Source organism: Bubalus bubalis, chromosome 17, assembly GCF_019923935.1.
Source record: "Bubalus bubalis isolate 160015118507 breed Murrah chromosome 17, NDDB_SH_1, whole genome shotgun sequence".
Taxonomy (NCBI): domain Eukaryota; kingdom Metazoa; phylum Chordata; class Mammalia; order Artiodactyla; family Bovidae; genus Bubalus; species Bubalus bubalis.
In genome coordinates this window covers 60,935,962-60,957,425 of record NC_059173.1, presented here as the reverse complement: position 1 = coordinate 60,957,425, position 21,464 = coordinate 60,935,962, and the positions used below count along the sequence as shown (strand labels likewise).

Sequence of the window (21,464 nt, the reverse complement as noted above, 5' to 3'; positions counted from 1 at the left end):
GGGTTAGTTAACACCTATATCATGCATCTTATTTAAGGAAATTGAGCCTAATATGTCCTACATAGGGTCCTTTAATCAGTCATGATAATATTTTCATCATGACTCAACTATGTATTTTGTTGGAAGAATATGTTGTACTTAAAAGAAAAATAAAAAGTGGTTATGTTTCATTTGGCCTGTGGATTTTTTTGTTTGTTTGTTTTTGTTTTTGTTTTTGTTTTCCAACTATTTATTTTATTTTTTTTATTTTTTTTTAATTTTATTTTTAAACTTTACATAACTGTATTAGTTTTGCCAAATATCAAAATGAATTGGCCTGTGGATTTTTAAAAAATATTATCACTATGCCAGCTGGTAACAGTAGCTATGTTTATTGAGCACCTACTCTGTATCAGATATTGAACACATATTAATTCATTTCTCACAATAACACCTTGAATAGTTACACTATAATCTTGTTTGCAGAAGCCTTAAATTTGGACACAAAGAGGGTAGTAATTAGCTTGAGGCTAAACAGCAGAAGGGCTTCCCAGGTGGTGCTAGTGGTAAAGAACCTACCTGCCAGTGTAGGTAAACGTAAGAGATGCAAGTTCGATCCCTGGGTCAGGAAGATACCCTGGAAGAGAGCGTGGCAATCCACTCCAGTAGTCTTGCTTGGAGAATCCCATGGACAGAGCAGCCTGGTGAGCCATGATCCAGTGGGTCACATGGAGTTGAACATGACTGAAGTGACTTAGCACGCATGCACGCAAACAGCAGAAATGGTAAAAGTGGTATAGGAACTCAGACTGTCCTCTTGGAGCCTACAGTTACTCTTAAATAGTGTTATTGGAATGCCTAGATGTAAGTACTTTTTCAGTTAATTCCAGTTAAGTAATTCCAATACTATAACAGAGTATCTATATTATAGGATTTTGTGCGCATTTCTATAAGTCAGTTCACAAGTAAAATACAGTCTATAGCGTGGAACTACAAACTACCCTTCCAGAAATGTGCTTGCTCACATTTTAAGGAATCAAATGACTGTAAGTTAGAGTTTGGGCTTTGAGAAGATGTATTTTCAACTATATTATATAATTCAGAAGGTCAGTTGTTATTTTATTATTTAAAATTAAGCAGAGTATCCAAAGTCTCCTTCAAAAGTTCAGACTTTCAGAAGTAGTTTGAAGCTCCATAATATTTACATTTGAAATCTGTAGCAAATGCACCCTCTCTCAAGATACCTCAGTTATTGAGAATGAAGAATTGCTGCTTTACTGGGATAACAGGACAGCAGAGAGGTTTAGAACATGGGCTCTGGAATCAGACTGCCCGGATCTGCTAAGCCACTGGCCATGCAATCTTGGGCAAAATCGTTTTTTAAAATTGATTATTTATTTATTTATTTATTTATTTATTTATTTTTAGCTGTGCGGGGTCTTTGTTGCTGCACAGGATTTTCTCTAGTTGCAGCAAACAGGGGCTACCCTCTAGATGAGGTGCTCGGGTTCTCATTGCGGTGGGTTCTCCGGTGGAGCACGCAGCTCTAGGGTGCTCACGCTTCAGTAGCTGTGGCGCGTGGGCTCAGCAGTTGTAATTGCCAGGCTCTAGAGCACAGACTCAATAGTTGTGGCCCACAGACTCAGTTGCTGCACGGCATGTGAGGTATTCCCGGGTCAGGGATCAAACTCATGTCTCCTGCATTGGCAAGTGAATTCTTTACCACTGAGCCACCAGGGAAGCCCATGGGCAAAATTCTTAACCTCACTCTTTTCTTCTGTAAAATGGAATCATAACGAATCTATATTCCATAGGACTATTTTGATGATTAAATGAGAAATCCATATATAGTACATAGCAGCCATCCCTTGCATGCATCATGTTGAGTAAATAAATGTTAGCTGATTCTTGTTAATAATTATTACTTAACATTCACACCATCTCTAAACATATTCAATTCTCGTTAATTTCACTAGCACAAGTATATCCCTTTAACAAGTGTCCGTCCAAAATCAGTGCTGACTGTTCACAATAGCTAGGAAGGACATGGAAGCAACCTAGATGTCCATCTGCAGATGAATGGATAAGAAAGCTGTGGTACATATACACAATGGAATATTACTCAGCTATTAAAAAGAACTCATTTGAATCAGTTCTAATGAGGTGGATGAAACTGGAGCCTATTATTCAGACTGAAGTAAGTCAGAAAGAAAAGCACCAATGCAGTATATTAACGCATATATATGGAATTTAGAAAGGTGGTAACGATGACCATATATGCAAGACAGCAAAAGAGACACAGATACAAAGAACAGACTTTTGGACTCTGGGAGAAGGCGAGGGTGGGATGATTTGAGAGAGTAGCACTGAAACATGTGTATTACCATGTGTGAAATAGATCACCAGTCCAAGTTCAATGCCTGAAACAGGGTACTCAAAGCCGGTGCACTGGGACAACCCTGAGGGATGGGATGGGGAGGGAGGTGGGAGGGGGTTTCAGGATAGGGGACACATGTACACCCATGGCTGATTCATGTCAATGTATGGCAAAAGCCACAATATTGTAATTAGCCTCCAATTAAAATAAAGAAATTAATTTTTAAAAAATTAATTAAAAAAAAATCTGCTGAATCTCAGATCCATATTTAGATAGCTCCTTTAAATCAGCTGAAGTCCTCTTCAGCCTTAGAAAGACTTGAATGCATCCCATGGTTCCACCCTCCTTCACCCCACTTGAATAGTAAAGCACAAGGAGTATTCAAAATATTTGAAGCTATGTTCTGGTCTGTGGTTGGTATTTATGAATGGCTTTTATTCCTCAGGTCAGCTTCTGGAAGCTGCGGAGCATTATGAAGCCTTCCATCAATTGACGCAAGGGCGGATATGGAAGGATGAGACAGGCCGTGTTCTCAACTTGTTGGCCTGTGAGAGTCTCCTGAGGACCTACAGATTACTCTCAGACAAAATGCTGGAAAATAAAGAATACAAACAGGCCATCAGAATTCTAATAAAAGCTTGTGAAATAGCCAAAGAAGGTGGGTGGAAAAGAGCACTCTCACACTGCTGCCTTTAATGGGCAGACGCTGCTTCTCCCAAGAGGGAGGTAAAAACCGTCAAGTGTTTGGGTGATTATTTCCTATGAAATGCAGAGACAAATGCCATCAATATACTTTCAAGTTTCACTGTAAAACAGAGGGGCCTTAGTGCTGACAACAAGAAATCCATTAGTTTCTTGAAAGCTTTATCTCCAAAATTGCAACCCTCTGGGAGTAATGTGATAAACCAATAAACCCGTAATGAGAAGGTAAGGTCATTTGCAAAAGTTAAGGGGGTGTGTGTGCGCACGTGTATGCGTGTGTGCACACACATGTGCACACTTAAAGTCATATATTTCTTAAGATCTGAGAGACCTTTCACTGTAAATTCCATTTTGTCAGGTAATAGGAAATATATGATGGATATTAAGTTAGGAATAACAGGAAGATGAGGTGTAATATATTTTAGACCCTTGCCTGTCAAAGAGTGTGGCCTTTGGACTGACAGCATCAGCATCGTCTGGAAGCTTGTAAGAAACGCAGCTTCTCCGACCCCACTCCAGACCGACTGCATCGGGATCTGCAGGTTTGCAAGATCCCCAGGTGATTCATATGCACACTCACAATAGTGAAAATGCTTTTGTGAGAGCTGATCACATGCTTGATATTCTATATCATTTGCATATGAATAAAATATAAAGACAAATTTGGAACATACACTCATAAGCTTTTACTTTGTGAGATGCAAAGTAAAATAAATTATCTCAGAGTAATTTATTAATAGAGTAGCCCTTTCATGAAGGAGGAAAAGATGGAAGTTATGCCCTTGAATCAAAGTTCATTAGCTTGTGTTTATATTTAATCAGTTGGTTTACTGAATAACAAATGGCTTATTTGGAGTAAACAGGAGTGATTTTCTGGGTTTGATTTTAATTTTTTAAAGAGTGAAAGTAAAAATCTTAGCTTATTCTCTCTGTTACTTTTTAAAAATAGTATTAGTTGAAATAAATATAACGTTGAAAGATGTATCCCATTGAATGAACTGCTTTTGAATGAATGGTGATTGAGTACTTACCCCAAAGGGGTAACACTGACATAAATAGTTAGCTCTTAGATCAATTTCAGCAGCTAACTTTAGTCATGTGAAAAGTTATGTGGAATTTTAATGTAAGTTAATGTTATCAGTTAGGAAAAGGTATTTCACTTTAGGTTCACATTTGCTAAATCGTAAGGTAATTCACAAAGAAAGCAAAGTTCTTAGGGTCTCTTCCAACAGTCAGAGCCTGCCAAGCAGTCTCCTCTCTGAAAGCATCTCTCACTTTCCAAAGGACAGATAAAGAGAATAGGAGAAAACCAACTTCTTATGCTGTAATAATTTTGAGCATCTTTTGAAACCAATAAATATGTGTGCCCATAGTTTGCATGTAAGAAAGAACACAGGTTAAAAGATGGCACAGTATTTCACAGAGCTCTGACAGCTGCTGAGATGCTCTGGAACAAATCACCCCTTCTTGTTGCCTTCTGCTTTGGTCAGGGAGCCTGAAGCAGCAGGCTGATGATTGCATGCCTTGCCTCCCACATTGGATTACATAGTATTTGAAGAGGACTGATATCCATAGTGCACCAGCTCCTTTGTTAGGGTGCCTTCGTGTAATGCACAAGTATAGCATCAGCCATACAGTGGTCTCATGACTCTAGTATTCTATTATTTTCATATTTCAATCATCACTTGTCTTTAATAAATGCACAGATTTGTACAAACATCAACACTGACCCCATACTCACTAGAAGTCATGCCCTACACCCTTGTTCCCCTGTCCCCTAGTAACCATTCATCTTCTTTCTGTCTCTGTGCATTGACCTCTTCTGGTTAGTTCACACAAATGAAATTATACTATGTATGTTCTTTTGTGTAGCTTCTTTCACTTAGCATCATGGTTTCAAAGTTTATTCATCTTGTAACGTGTATCACTACTTCATTCATATTTATGGCCAAATAATACACTATTGTATGATTATTACCACATTTTCTTTATCCACTCATCAGTTGATGGACATTTATGTTGTTCCCACCTTTTGTCTGTTATGAATAATGCTGCTCTGAACATTTGTGTACATGTTTTCAGTTCCTCTGGGTATATACCTAGTTGTGGAATTGCTGGGTCATGTAACTCTATGTTTAACTTATTGCTGTTGTTCTTATTCAGTCGCTCAGTCATGTCTGACTCTTTGTGACCCCCTGGACTGCAGCACGCCAGGCTTCCCTGTCTTTCACCATCTCCCAGAGCTTGCTCAAACTCAGTGTCCATTGAGTCAGTGATGCCATCCAGCCATCTCGTCCTCTGTCATCCCTTTCTCCTCCTGCCTTCAATCTTTCCCAGGATCAGGGCCTTTTCTAATGAGTCAGCTCTTCGCATCAGTTGGCCAAAGTATTGGAGCTTCAGCTTCAGCATTGGTCCTTCCAGTGAATATTCAGGATTAACTTATTGAGGACCTGGCAAAGAGTTTTCCCAAGTCACTGAATTGTTTTACATTCCCATCAACAATGTATAAAGGGTTTCACTTTAGCCACCTCCTCACCAGCACTTGTTGCTCGTCTTTTTGTTACAGTCATCTTTAGTGGGTATAAAGTGATACCTCACTGAATTTATTTTGCCTATCCCTGTTGGTTAATGTTGAACATCTCTTTGTGTGCTTACTGCCCATTTGTATATCTTCTTTGCAGAAATATGTATTCAGTTTCTTTGCCCATTTTTAATTGGCTTATTTTTCTTTTTATTATTGATTTATAAGAATCCTCTAATATTCTAGCGCAAGTCCTTCATCAGATTTGTGATTTGAAAACACTGGGTTTTCTTTTCCCTTTCTGATGGTATTCACCGAGGGCCAAGTTTTTAATTTGATAAAGCGCAAAGTAATGTATTCCTTCTTCTGTTGTTTGTGCTTTTGATATCATAACTATGAAGGTTTTCACTAATCCAAAGTCATGAAGATTTACTTCTATATTTTATTCTAAGAGTTTTATAGTTCTAAGTCCTATATTTAGGGGGTGTGTGTGTGTGTGTGTGTGTGTGTGTCAAGAGGGTCCAACTTCATGTTTTGCATGTGGGTATCCAGTTGCCCCAGTACTGAAGTGAAGTGAAGTCGCTCAGTCGTGTCCGACTCTTTGTGACCCCATGGACTGTAGCCCACCAGGCTCCTCGGACCATGGGATTTTCCAGGCAAGAGTACTGGAGTGGGTTGTCTTTTCCTTCTCCAGGGGGTCTTCCTGACCCAGGGATCGAACCCAGGTCTCCTGCATTGTAGGCAGACACTTTAGCATCTGAACAGTACTAGTTGCTGAAAATGCTCTTCTTTCTCAGTCTTGTCTTGGGAATGTTGATAAGTTTAATTGACCATAAATGTGAGGGCTGGTGTCAGAGGCCATCTTTGTCTTCTTCCTGATCTTAGGACAAAAGCTGTCAGTTTTTCACCATTAAGTTTAATGTTAGCTGTGGGGATTTTTGTAGATATTTTTTTTTAACACGTTGTGGAAGTTCCCTTCTATTCGGAATTTGTTGAGGGTTTTTTAAATTATAAAAAAGGGTTGGATTTTGTGAAATGTCTTTTTCTGCATCTATTGAGATGAAAATGTGGTTTGTCCTTTCTATTAAAAATACTATATTATGTGGACTGATTTGCACATGTTGAATCAACCCTAAATTCCTGGGATAAATCCAGCTCTATCCTGGTGTTTAATCCTTTTCCTTTAACTCCTGGATTGGCTTTCTTAGTAATTATTGGGAATTGTCTATATTTATGATGGATGTTGGCTTGTAGTTTTCTTTTCTTGTGGTGTATTTTTGATGTCAAAATAATAGTGTCTTCATAGAATGATTTAGGAAGTGTTCTCAGTTTTTGGAGGAGTCTGTGAAGAATTGGTGTTGATTGTATTTTTAATATTCGGTAGACTTCATCATTGAAGCTATCTGGGCTTCTTTTGTGAAAAGTACTTGATTTCTAATTTAAGTTCTTTACTTATTGTGAATCTATTCATATTTTCCATCTCTTCTTGAGTCAGTTTCAGTAGTTTGTGTCTTTCTATTTTTCCATTTTATCAACTGTATCTAATTTGTTGGTGTATCATTGTCCATAATATTCCTTTATAATATTTTTTTATCTCTGTAAGAACTGTGGTGATTTCCCTCATTCATTCCTGATTTTCATAATTTGAGGATTTCTTTTTTTGCCTTGTTCAGTCTAGCTAAAGGTCTGTCAATTTTGTAGACTTTTTCAGTGAACCAACTTTTGGTTTTGTTGATAACCTCTTTTTTTTCTATTCTCTATTTCACTTATTTCCTCTCTATATTATTTCCTTCTGTTTGCTTTAAGTTTAATGAGTTATTCTTTTTCTACTTTTGTAAAGTGAAAAGATGTTTCCTTTTAAAAAAACAAACAAACAGGCATTTATAGCTGTACATGTCCCTCTGTGCTCTACTTTAGCAGAATCCCACAATTTGGGGGTTTTGTATTTTCATTTTCATTCATCTCAAAGTATTTTCTAGTTTACCTTTTCATTTCTTCTTTGATCCAATGATTATTTAGAAGCGTGTTTAATTTCCACATAGTTCTGAGTTTCTCAAATTTTTCTATCTTTAATTTCATTTTCTTGTGGATACCATCTCCTCAGTGATATCTACTACCCTTACAACTGTATTTAATATTGAAACCTGCTTTTTTCTTTGTACTCCTACTTAGCATTCTCAAATCCCCTTAACCTTCTTAATTTTTTCCCCAAAATACTTATCACTCTGAAACTTACCATATAATTTATTATGCTTATTTTCAATTTTCTGTCTTTTCCTTTTATTTCTCTAAAATATAGACTCCCCAAGGACAGGGGATTTGTCTGGTTAATGTACTGATGGATTCCAAGTGCTGAGAGTTGTGCCCGGTATTTGGTTTTCAGTCACTAAGTTGTGTCTGACTCTTTGCGACCCCGTGGACTGCAGCACGCCAGGCTTCCCTGTCCTTCACTATCTCCTAGAGTTTGCTCAAACTCATGTCCATTGAGTCCATGATGCCATCCAACCACCTCATTCCCAGTTGTCCCCTTCTACCTTGTATAGGATGGTCCTAATAAATAAGAACTGAATAAATGAATGAGTGAATATGTGTTAGCCAAATAACAAAAGGAAGGTTTAGGGCACATTTTAATAAAACATGTGAGTTACTCGCAAGAACATGGTCTCTGTCCATCATTCCACCTGGGATGACTTCCTCTTTGGATTCTCTAGTAAACATACTAGTGTAAGAATGAGCAGTTTAGTTTTGAAAATAAAAACATATTAATTTCTTTAAGATAAATGATTATTGACTTGGATAGCATGGCTAATATAAATTTAACCCACTCAGGTAAACAACACAATATAAATAATATTTGACACTTTTTTTGTATGTCACTGCTGAGTGTGTCACTCAACTGTAATACGTTTTCCTTCATTATTTTATTACTTTCAGTTTATCTTAACTTCATCTCAGTTAGTAAACAGGAAGTTCTTATACTTAAATCCTACTATTATTTGATGTGATCTATTTCAATTAGCTGTTTCAAAATATTTCTGTATACAGGAATAGATTTTTTTTTCTACTTTTGTGGGTTGCTTTTTACATAAAGTTTAATGCAAATAATGATCCTGTCTGCAAACATACAGCTGTCACTGCTTTACACCATTTAACACAGCAAGTGCACGTCTCAAGTAATCAACCTTTAGTTATCGAAGAGGCAACTTCCCACCATAGTCTCTTCCTTCTACCCCTTCTTTTCCTTCCCTAGTCCCACCTTTCTCCCCAGCAGTCATAAGCCTATAGCAGAGAAAAAGTGAGGACCCAGCTGAATTATGAGTTCAGATTTCCCAGACTGAATCACTAGCATCCTCAGCTCTGCTGAAGTGAGATCTTGAGGGTATAATTCTCTGCAATTGATGAAATTGTCAGAGAAGAAAAAATATACTGTCAGTGGCATTTGCTGTCCTGTTTCCTTGCAGTCTTCCAGTTGAGCCACTGCTTCACAAGAGGTAATTCAGTGAGTGCTGAGCAGAGAATTGCTAGCTCCTGTGGAAATCCGTCATGGTGGGAATGCAGAGTGCAGAAACCTAAGGATCTTTACTTTCCAAAGATAAAAAATGAGGGTAGATCTGTCAGCATTTGCATCACCCAGGAGTCAGATAACATTAAAAGGCAAAGACTTCCAAAAGTAAAAGAGAATAGTATTATTTTTTAAAATAAGAACCTCCTGTGGTTCTTGCAAGCATATTAGATTTACATGTTAAATTTTGTACATTAAATGTTAGTAAATTATCTATTTATTAGACAGTGTGATGTATGTCTTATTGAAGCACATGTTACATGTTTATATATTTTGAGAAGAAAAATTTGATAATGCCTGGAATAAAGCACATCCTACAAAAATTAGGCTAAATTCCTTGTGAAAAGATGGTGAAAAGCATTTACCAGTCACTAGCAAGGGAAAATGTGTTTGGATTTCAAAATATGCATGGAACTTTATACCAAGAAACCAACCTCTGGCATTCTTACCCAAGTTTTAAGCAATAACTTTCCAACTAAACCTAGTCAAGGCAATAATTCCTTAATTTGCTAATTATCTGCCCTATTGGAGACTTAGCTGAATGCCAGTCTGTGTGTGTATGTGTATTTGTGCACCAAGTAAGGCTGAAACTCTTTATCAGTTATTTCATGCATATAGTCACAGCTATGGTGAATGGCTGTAGGTTTTACATGGTGGTGTATGCATACTAAGTTGCTTTCATCATGTCTGACTCTTGGCGACCCTATGGACTGCCAGACTCCTCTGTCGATGGGATTCTCCAAGCAAAAATACCGGAGTGGGTTGCATGCCCTCCTCCAGGGGATCTTCCTGACCCACTGATCAAACCCGTACCTCTTATGTCTCCTGCACTGGTAGGCAGGTTCTTTACCACTAACCCCACCTGGGAAGCCCTTACATGGGTGACTGGTATAGAAATCATATATGGATGTCAAAATGCTAAGACCGGATTTTGTACACAGAGGAAACTCATCATAATTATATCGCTAATACACCTTACTCTAACATCTGTGACCCAGGTAAATTATATTAATGTCAGCCTTTTTGATCAGTACACAGCTAGGCTTCAGGGGTTGTTGATATAAATCTGTATACTTTGTTATAATAACTTTCCACTGTCTTGAAAAGCAGAGACTCTGTTTGTGGTAATAAGCCAGTTTCTTCAATACCATAATATTTTTTCTACATTTTTGTTTTAGGAAATGACAAAAAGATGGAAGGAGAGGCTTCGTATTACTTGGGCTTAGCGCACTTGGCTGCTGGAGAGTATGAAACAGCATTAGCAGTAAGTTCAAGGAGACTTTTCATCACTGCCACTTTTAATTTTTATTTTATTATATTTGTTTTATTGTATGTTGTTATAAGGCCAACAGGAATGAGATGGGCCTGATGTAAGTGTACCTGTTTATAGAGACTAAAGCAGAATAGCTATTCTAGAAGCATTAAAAATTGGTTTTACTGATGAAGTTAACTATATCAAATAATGGGGCCCTCCACTCCCATAGCACCAAGGACAAGAGGAAGTGGATTTAAATTACAGCAAAAAGTATACAGTAAAAAAATTATAATAAACTTGTGGTTTGGGACATTTTTCTTAGAAAAGATGGTGGTTAATAAGGAACAGATTGAATTCCATTGTTGTGGACTTTTCATTGTGGGAGTTAGGGGAGAGGGCACCAAGTGGGGAAGGCATCGCTAGTCCCAATCTGAGAGTCAGCCTGTTTCATGATAAAAATCACTGTTTGCCTATTTTATGATCAGGCTTAGGGTGTTTGACACACAAAACAATGTCAAGAGCTATCTTTTCTATAACAGAAATAATTTTTCTCCCAGTCTTCTCTTACCTCTAATACATTTCAAGTGTGGCTTCATATTTAATTTTGTTTACATCTCAGGTAATAGCCCTATTTGACATGGAATATTGGCTTTATTTTCAGCTTTAAGGCGCTCTTACTGGCTCTTTTAGATATTCATGCTATGTAGCATTCCTATAATTGAGCTAGATACATTCTTTATCATCCTTAAAATTGGGTCATCATAGGAAACTTGGGTTTTCCTAGTTGACTCTTCTGCTTAATATTTTTTAGTTAATGACATGCATTCAGCAAGGCTGTTGTGTTCCAGATACTTTAAGGAGCACAGAAGCCGACAAGATGCACATTTCCCTTTAGGAGCTAATTTAATGAGGGTGACCAACTTGTAAACAACTATAATTCAAAGCAGGATGGACAGGGGTTTTCTGAATTCAGAGATAAGTATGTATTTAGTTCCAATACTGAAAATCAAGAGGGTTGCACAGAAGAACTTTTGAGGGGTAGGATACCTACAGGCAGAAAGTGTGAGAGTCATGGATAATGGAATATTAGACACACACTCATTCACACACTCAACATGAACATTTGAGAAGGTTTGAGAAACATTGAATTGTTATGTGCAAGGTAGGATACAGTAGGAGATCAAGCTGGAAAATTAAGTGAAAACTAGCTTAAAGATATTCCCCCACGTCATCACATGGCAAGTGCATGGCAAAATAAATTCAAACAATACCATAGTGTTTACAGCGAAAATAAATCTTCCTTCTACCCCTATACTCAGTCTCACAGTTTTCTCAAAGGCAATTATAGTTACAAGTTTCTGGTTTATCCTGCCAAAAATTTTCATGTGTATGCCTGACATATAAGTACACATATATGTGTGTCCATTTTGTTGTTTACAAAACAGTAAGTTTTTATACACACTGTTCTGCCTCCTGAATTAACTTCCTCCATACTAATGCATATCTAGATAGGTCTCATTTTAAAAATGACTCATGGTGCCCCATGGTATAGCTATACTATAAGGGATTTAACCATCTCCTGTTGGTGGGCATTTAGGTTATCTCCAAGCAGTTTTTTTTTTTCCCTTTAAAAAAATGAATTTATTTATTTTAATTACTTTACAGTATTGTGTGCTTTTTGCCATACATCGACGTGAATCAGTCATGGGTGCACATGTGTCCTCCCATCCTTGACCCCTCTCCCACCTCCCTCTCCACCCCATCCCTCTGGGGTGGCCCAGAGCACCTACTGGCTTTGAGTGCCCTTCTTCATGCATCGAACTTGCACTGGTCATCTGTTTTACACATGGTAATATACATGTTTCAATGCTATTCTCTCATATCATTTCACCCTTGCCTTCTCCCACAGAGTCCAAAGTCTGTTCTTTACATCTGTGTCTCTTTTGCTGCCTTGCATATAGAATCATTGTTACCATTTTTGTAAATTCCATAAATATTGCTTTAATATACTGTATTGGTGTTTCTCTTTCTTTTTTTAATACAAATTTATTTATTTTAATTGCAGGTTAATTACTTTAAAATATTGTATTGGTTTTGCCATACATCAACATGAATCCGCCACGGGTGTACGTGTTCCTCATCCTGAACCCCCCGCCCTCCTCACTCCCCGTACCATCCCTCTGGGTCGTCCCAGTGCACCACCCCAAGCAGCCAGTATCATGCATCAAACCTGGACTGGCGATTCATTTCATATATGATATTATACATGTTTCAATGCCATTCTCCCAAATCATCCCACCCTCGCCCTCTCCCACAGAGTCCAAAAGACTGTTCTATACATCTGTGTTTCTTTTGCTGTCTCGCTTACAGGGTTATCATTACCATCTTTCTAAATTCCATATATATGCATTAGTATACTGTACTGGTGTTTTTCTTTCTGGCTTACTTCACTCTGTATAATAGGCTCCAGTTTCATCCGTCTGGTTAGAACTGACTCAAATGTGTTCTTTTTTTATAGCTAAATAACATTTCATTGTGTATATGTACACAACTGCCTTATCCATTTGTCTGTCGGTGGGCATCTAGGTTGTTTCCATGTCCTAGCTATTGTAAACAGTGCTGCAATGAACACTGAGGTACACGTGTCTCTTTCAGTTCTGGTTTCCTCAGTGTGTATGCCCAGCACTGGTATTGCTGGGTCATATGACAGGTCTATTTCCAGTTTTCTAAGGAATCTCCACACTGTTCTCTATAGCAACTGTACCAGTTTGCATTCCCACCAATCAGTTTTTATCACATAGAGTATAGCAGTGAGCAGCTTTGTGCTGAAGTGAGAGATGATCTACAGAGTAAATTCCTACAGGTGGAAATGCTGAGTCAGAGAGAAGGTGAATTTAAAAATAAATTTATTTTTATTTCTGATCTTCACTTGAAAGACACTTCACAAATTTGTAGTCATATAACAATAACAATCAGTGAAAGTGCCTGCTTTCTCAGGAGCTATTTATATTTTAAGAATTTAGACATATAGTTAATATGTGTTGTGAATGTTTTTCCAGGCCATTTTAAGGTGTTTTTTTATTAATTGGAGGATAATTTCTTTACAATGTTGTGTTAGTTTTTGCCATACAACAAGGTGAATCAGCCATAAGTACAGGCCATGGTTTTTTTGTTGTTTTTTTTTTTTTTACCTTATTATGAAATTCTTCCATCCCGAGCTTTTAGATATATATGTGGCCAAATTTATCAATTTCTTCTTGTATGATTTCTGGACATTCTTAGAAAGACTACTCATTCCAAATACAGTTTTTTTTTTTTTTTTAATTACAAATTCATTCTAATTCCAAGATCATATTTTTTTAATCTGTTGGAGGATTGGAGAGTCTTAAATGCTCTGCTGGGGAATGTGAAGCTCATTTTTTAAGCAGTGTGGAATATTTGATGACCTTGATGAGGCTGGTGACGTGATCTCCTTAATTCACTCACACTTGTTTACTGAGCACCTTGTGACAGAGACATCAGGCTCGACACTGCATCTGATCATCCTCACACTGAGAAAGTGCTCCATTAGTTTCAGCCTTTGCCTTCTTATATTCAGTCTATCATTAATTCTTACCATCAACTCCATACACTCTTTTTATTCTCTCACTCGTATTTTAAATTTATGTTGGAATATTTTCAGATTTTCACTATCTTGCCCCTACATTCAACTACTGTCTCTCATAAATTTCTTCTCCTTTCCAAAATGTTGTCCATCTGTTTAAGGATTTTTATGTGATTTTTTTTTTCCCAAAGAATCTTGATTTAGAAAAACCTGTCACATGTAACTATCCCTAATTAATTGTTCTCATGATGTGAAACAGAAGGGACTCTGAAATTTTGCTAATTTTGATCTCGATTTGAAGGCTTTAATTTATTAATAAATGATTAATGCATGTAATTGGAGAAGGAAATGGCAACCCACTCCAGTATTCTTGCCTAGAGAATCCTGTGGACGGAGGAGTCTGATGAGCTGCTGTGCATACGGTTGCACAGAGTCAGACACGACTGAAGTGACTTAGCATGCATGCATGCATTAGAGAAGGAAATGGCAACACTCCAGTATTCTTGCCTGGAGAATCCCAGGGACAGGGGAGCCTGGTGGGCTGCCGTCTATGGGGTCGCACAGAGTCAGACACGACTGAAGTGACTTAACAGCAGCAGCAGCAATACACGTAATAGAAGAATATATTGACAAGTATATGAGTGAGGTTTGGCCATCCATTCCTTGCTGACAAAGCATTCTTTATTGAATTATGAGTTAGCACTAAACTAAAAACAAATAGTGGATTTTTTTTAGAGCTGAAGTACCTACTAATGGGGAAAGTCCATTTGGTAAAGAGAAGCGATGGTTCCTATAATAAACCTGTGCAGAAGGTCACAGAGACCCTGATATTTAAAAGAGAAGAAAGCTACCAATGTACATCAGGTGCTGAGGAAAGAAGTAGTAATTCCCTTCGACCATAGTCAATTTCCACCTGAAAATTTCCAAGTTGAGTAAATTCTTAACTTTAGAAAATAAATGTATCTTATGAAGGCCTAAGATTTCAAAGAGGAAAATATTTACCAAAAATCACAGTCAAGACCTTATGCAAATTTGGCCCAGCTCCTACAATCAAACATTGCAACCATAAAGTTATTTTAAGAAAAAGGATGGTCCTATCTAAATAAATTGTTTTTGTGCGTGAATTTTCTTTCTCTGTAAATACTCCATTCCACTTCCTAATCTTAGGAACATCAACTTAGATCAGTCTTCAGTACATTCATTGAGGTATTTCCCGTTACTTAGTTATTTCCCATTATTAAGCAGAACCTATTTCTAGAGTACATCATGAGAAACGCTTGGCTGGAGGAAGCACAAGCTGGAATCAAGATTGCCGGTAGAAATATAAATAACCTCAGATATGCAGATGACACCACCCTTATGGCAGAAAGTGAAGAACTAAAGAGCCTCTTGATGAAAGTGAAAGAGGAGAGTGAAAAAGTTGGCTTAAAGCTCAACATTCAGAAAACTAAGATCATGGCATCTGGTCCCATCACTTCATAGGAAATAGATGGGGAAACAGTGGAAACAGTGGCTGACTTTATTTTGTTGGGCTCCAAAATCACTGCAGATGGTGATTGCGGCCATGAAATTAAAAGACGCTTACTCCTTGGAAGGAAAGTTATGACCAACCTAGACAGCATATTGAAAAGCAGAGACATTACTTTGCCAACAAAGGTCCATCTAATCAAGGCTATGGTTTTTCCAGTGGTCATGTATGGATGTGAGAGTTGGACTGTGAAGAAGGCTGAGCGCTGAAGAATTGATGCTTTTGAACTGTGGTGTTGGAGAAGACTCTTGAGAGTCCCTTGGACTGCAAGCAGATCCAACCAGTCCATTCTGAAGGAGATCAGCCCTGGGATTTCTTTGGAAGGACTGCTGCTAAAGCTGAAACTCCAGTACTTTGGCCACCTCATGCGAAGAGTTGACTCATTGGAAAAGACTCTGATGCTGGGAGGGATTGGGGGCAGGAGGAGAAGGGGACGACAGAAGATGAGATGGCTGGATGGCATCACTGACTCGATGGATGTGAGTCTGGGTGAATTCCGGGAGTTGGTGATGGACATGGAGGCCTGGCGTGCTGCGATTCATGGAGTTGCAAAGAGTCAGACAGGACTGAGTGACTGAACTGAACTGAACCACATGGAAGCAATCTAAATGTTTGTCAACAGAGGAACAGATAAAGAAGATATGGTATGTATATACAATGAACTATTACCAGAAAAAGCAAGGTAATTCCAGGAAAACATCTACTTCTGCTTCATTGACTACACTAAATCCTTTGACTATGTGGATCACAACAAACTGGAAAATTCTTAAAGATGTGGGAATACCAGACCACCTTACCTGCCTCCTGAGAAACCTGTATGCAGGTGAAGAAGCAACAGTTAGAACTTTACATGGAACAACTAACTGGTTCAAAATTGGGAAAGGAATACAACAAGGCTATATATTGTCACCCTGCTTATTTAACTACTATGCAGAGTACATCATGTGAAATGCCAGGCTGGATGAATCACAAGCTGAAATCAAGGTTTCTGGGAGAAATATAAACAGCCTCAGATATGCAGTTCATGCTCTCTAATGGCAGAAAGTGAAGAGGAACTAAAGAGCCTCTTGTTGAGGGTGAAAGAGGAGAGTGAAAAAGCTGACTTAAAACTCAGCATTCAAAAAACTAAGATCATGGCATCTGGTCCCATCACTTCATAGCAAATAGAAAGGGAAAAAGTGGAAACAGTGAGATTATTTTTTTGGGCTGCAAAATCACTGCAGATGGTGATCACAGTCACAAAATTAAAAGATGCTTTCTCCTTGGAAGAAAAGTTATGACAAACTTAGACAGCATATTAAAAAGCAGAGACATCACTTTGCTGACAAAGGTCTGTCTAGTCAAAACTATGGTTTTTCCAGTAGTCATGTACAGATGTAAGAGTTGGACCATAAAGAAGGCTGAGCGCCAAAGAATTGACGCTTTTAAATTGTGATGTTGGAGAAGACTCTTGAGAGTGCTCTGGATAGCAAAGAGATCAAACCAGTCAATTGTAAAGGAAATCAACCATGAATATTTGTTGGAAGGGCTGATGCTGAAGCTGAAGCTCCAATACTTTGGTCACCTGATGGGAAGAGCTGATTCACTGGAAAAGACCCAATGATGGAAAAGATTGAGGGCAAGAGGAGAAGGGGCTGCAGAAAATGAGATGGTTGGATGACATCACTGATTCAATGGATGGGAGTTTGAGCAAACTCCAAGAGATAGTGAAGGACAGGGAAGCCCCGCGTGCTACAGTTCATGGCGTTACAAAGAGTCAGACATGACTTAGCGACTGAACAACCACTATATGTATATATATGTTCTTTTTCAGATTCTTTTCCATTATAGATTATTTCAAGATATTGAGTAGAGTTCCCTGTGCTGTACAGCAGGTTCTTGTTGTTTATCTATTTTATGTATGTTAGTGGATATCTATTAATGCCAAATTCCTAATTTATCCACCCCTCCCCTTTCCCTTTCGGTACTCATTAGTTTGTTTTCTATGTTTGTCTTATTATTTTTGTTTTGTAAATAAGTTCATTTGTTTCATTTTTTTAGATCCCACATATACGTGATATCTCTAATTGTCAAGTGGTTAAATAGTTGAACTAATAGTAAGTTTTGAACTGGTCTTTATATGGGAGGTAGCTATGGTATAGAAAGAGTAGGTGAGAGTTCAAATTAGAAGACATGGATCTTAGTCCTTCTGCCACATTCAAGCTGCTAACTTTAGCTTAGTCACTTAACTTCTTGGAAGCTCGGTTTTATTTGTAAAATAAGGGTTACAAATGGCAGTTTCTTTGTGCAAATCAAAAGAAAAAAACATAGGTTTACACTTTAGACTATCATCAGTTTCAAATGTGAGATACCGTTATCACTACAGATTGTGATGTAATTAGCACTGAACAATGACAGAAACAATACTCTAGCATGTTAGGCTTCCCTGGTGGCTCAGACAGTCCTCTGCTGGGTAGCATACTAGGTGAGTATATTCAGTATCCATCCAGAGTGCCTGCTTTGTACTCATTTTTTTTTCTTAACTGTAATTCACTAGTTGTATCATAGGTAAATTACATAGTGCTTACATTTATCTTTGTAATAGCATATTTTTATAATACAAATATAATAGACCTTCATTTTGTGGAAATATTAATTTATTAATAACTTTTCCTTCAATAGAAAAGGCATTTATCTTTCTTAAAAAAAGGAATTGAAGCCATTTCTTTATTTAAAGATCAGACCTCTTCACTACCCATTAAATAGAAGTCATCTTCCCTTGTAATTTAGAAATCATTACCTAAAAGTGACCCTTCTGGTCCTGTCTAATAGCCTCAGTGTCAGAGGGGAGCTCAGATGCAGGCACGGAGGAAGTCATGACCTCCAGCTCCCAGAGGGCTGCTGGTCATCATTATACAAAACATGCAGACAGTGCTGCATGCAGCCAGTGAGCCTCTTGGTCCCTGCGTAGTTCATCACCAGCCTGGAAAATATGCTGTAGCGGACTCGCCATGCAGTGTTGAGACAGGTCAGGTATAAGCTCAGGAGTTCAGCAGTCATTTGCCTGCTTGACGTCCAAGTTTTCATCGTTTTCTCCTTTTGTCCTGTGACCACCTCAGGCAGTCTCCTTGTCGAGAATCTAAAGGAGCAGCTGTTCCATACCCCACTCTCCCAGTTGTTGCCATGCAGACTCCTCTCTACTCAGGACCATATCCCCTCGACACACATCCCCACCAGTATCCAAATTGAAAGAGACACGTGTACCCCAATGTTCATCACAGCACTGTTTATAATAGCCAGGACATGGAACCAACCTAGATGTCCATCAGCAGACGAATGGATAAGAAAGCTGTGGTACATATACACAATGGAATATTACTCAGCCATTAGAAAGAATGCATTTGAATCAGTTCTAATGAGGTGGATGAAACCAGAGCCTATTATACAGAGTGAAGTAAGCCAGAAAGAAAAACACCAATACAGTATACTAACACATATATATGGAATTTAGAAAGATGGTAACGATAACCCTGTAAGCGAGACAGCAAAAGAGACGCAGATGTATAGAACAGTCTTTTGGACTCTGTGGGAGAGGGCGAGAGTGGGATGATTTGGGAGAATGGCATTGAAACGTGTATTATCATATGTGAAACAAATCACCAGTCCAGGTTTGATGCATGATACACGGTGCTTGGGGCTGGTGCACTGGGATGACCCAGAGGGATGGGATGGGGAGGGAGGTGGGAGAGGGGTTCAGGATAAGGAACACGTACACCCATGGCAGATTCATGTCAGTGTATGGCAAAACCAATACAATATTGTAAAGTAATTTGCCTCCAATTAAATAAATTTATATATTTTTAAAAAAATATCCAAATAGAACTTCCTTCCTTTTCATTTCATACCTTTTGCTAAGAAGAGAAATATCCATTATCTGACAAGCAAAAGAAAGGTCATTGGATTAGAAAAAACACTGATAAAGGAAATCATATTTCCTAATTTTTTTAAAAAATGGATTTATTTCCAAATCATACCATTACATTACCCCAAATTATTAAGCAATAACTTCAAGTGTGGTGTAAGCAAGTAGTCCATATCTGATCTTATTTGAAAGTGAAGTGAAAGTGAAAGTCACTCAGTCGTGTCTGACTTTTTGCGACCCCATGGACTATACCGTCCATGGGATTCTCCAGGCCAGAATACTGGAGTGGGTAGCCATTCCCTTCTTCAGGGGATCTTCCCAACCCTGGGATCGAACCCAGGTCTCCCACACTGCAGGCAGATTCTTTACCAGCTGAGCCACCAGCCCTCTGATCTTAATACCTTTAAACAGCTTTATTAAGAAAATAGTATTTTACATAGTTCATTAAAAATGTTTTAATTTAAGCACATTTTAGACACATAAGAAATGTAAAATGTGTTTTAAATAATTTGGAGATTATGAAAACATGTTTTACTAATAATTTTGTGGCTATTACCTCTCTGTTGTTTTTTTTTTTTAACCTCTCTGTTTAAAGTCACTACCTTTCTAAAGTATTGAAACAAATAACCTTACAGTAACAATTTAGTATAAATTTCTGTAGCAAAGACTGCAGACTAAAATCTTAGTAAATTAAATTTTAATTTTAAAATTTCCCTCTAATGGGGAGCTATCATTAAACCTTTTTTTATTTTTAGTTTTCCTAATTTTTTTTTCTTTATGGTATTACAGCTTAGGAAAATTGCCTGTGTAGTTTTTCTTTTTAAATGATAACTACATGATGGTATTTTTCACATAAATAACAGTATTAGTCACTTAAGTGACAAAAGCATTATGGAAAAATTTAAAGGCTCAAGAAAAAGTGAAATTTGTATTTTAAAAAACAGTCATCTGTATGGCAAAATTTACAAATTGTAGACTTTCATGCAAATGAAGAGATGCTTTATGTCAAAAAAACAAAGTTCATGGCCTATATGAATAGAAACACTGATAAAATGAAATTTATTTGATAAATAAAAAATTTTATACAATTTATTGATTTTTTTAAAAATGTGAAAGCTCATTTTAAATTCTTTTGAGATATATAATACTACTTTAACCAAAGCTTTGTGATTATTGTCATATATTGTAAAAATTAAAAAGTACCACTAGAGTAGCTGGTTACAAAGCTGCTGAAATTTTTGTTTCCAGTCATTCACATTTTAAGAAATAGTGCAAAAATTTCTAATATCTGCTTTGAGAGAAAATGAAAAGAAGGATAATTATTTTTATTTGGTTCATTCTAAAGAGGATGAACTTCAAGACTCTGAAAATTGAGACTCTAATCAACTATCCCGAACAGTGACATATGGAACATAATGTATGTAGACTCCTTAAAGTTCAAGGCCTAGCATATGAAAATGTTCTCTAGAGCAATAAAGCAACCTGAATAGTTCATCACAAGACTAATTGTATGACAGACCTAGAGGCAACAGCACAGCTGTTAGGACATGTGGATCCAGAGGCCCACAAAGAAGTCATCACACCTGCAAGGACCTGGAGATGATTATAGGATTAGATGGGCTAAACCACAGTCATGTGCAGATCAGACTTCATCATTATAGATAGAGCCAAACTGCATATATTTCCTCTACAACATGCAAGGTAACTTCAGAAAGAAAATATAATTCAACATCTTAAAATTTATCCAAAGTATTCTCAAATCTATCTGTAGTGTAGACAGTTACATGATCTTCAAGTAACTGCTGCATTTTTAAAAATTATCAGTATAATTAATGCTGCTGATGGTTCAGTCAGTAAAGAATTTGCCTGCAATGCAGGAGACCATGACATAGGAGACTATCTACAAAGCACAAGACCTGGGTTTGATCCCTGGGACAGGGTGGTCCCCTGGAGAAGGAAATGGCAAGCCACTCCAATATTCTTACCTGGGAAACTCCATGGACAGAGGAGCCTGGTGGGCTACAGTCCATGGGGT

The 21,464-nt window shown here is 37.6% G+C and overlaps 1 protein-coding gene across 2 annotated transcripts in view; it reads left to right on the top strand.

Annotated features, from left to right (window-relative positions):
* The window catches only part of TTC29 (tetratricopeptide repeat domain 29), a 271,190-nt gene that overhangs the window by 80,653 nt on the left and 169,073 nt on the right, over positions 1–21,464 (top strand). For both annotated transcript variants that reach the window (XM_044930502.2, XM_006065705.4), the window contains exons 7-8: positions 2,802–3,014; positions 10,320–10,405. In XM_044930502.2, coding sequence (XP_044786437.1) covers positions 2,802–3,014; positions 10,320–10,405 — 299 coding nt within the window. The remainder of the gene's footprint in view (positions 1–2,801; positions 3,015–10,319; positions 10,406–21,464) is intronic.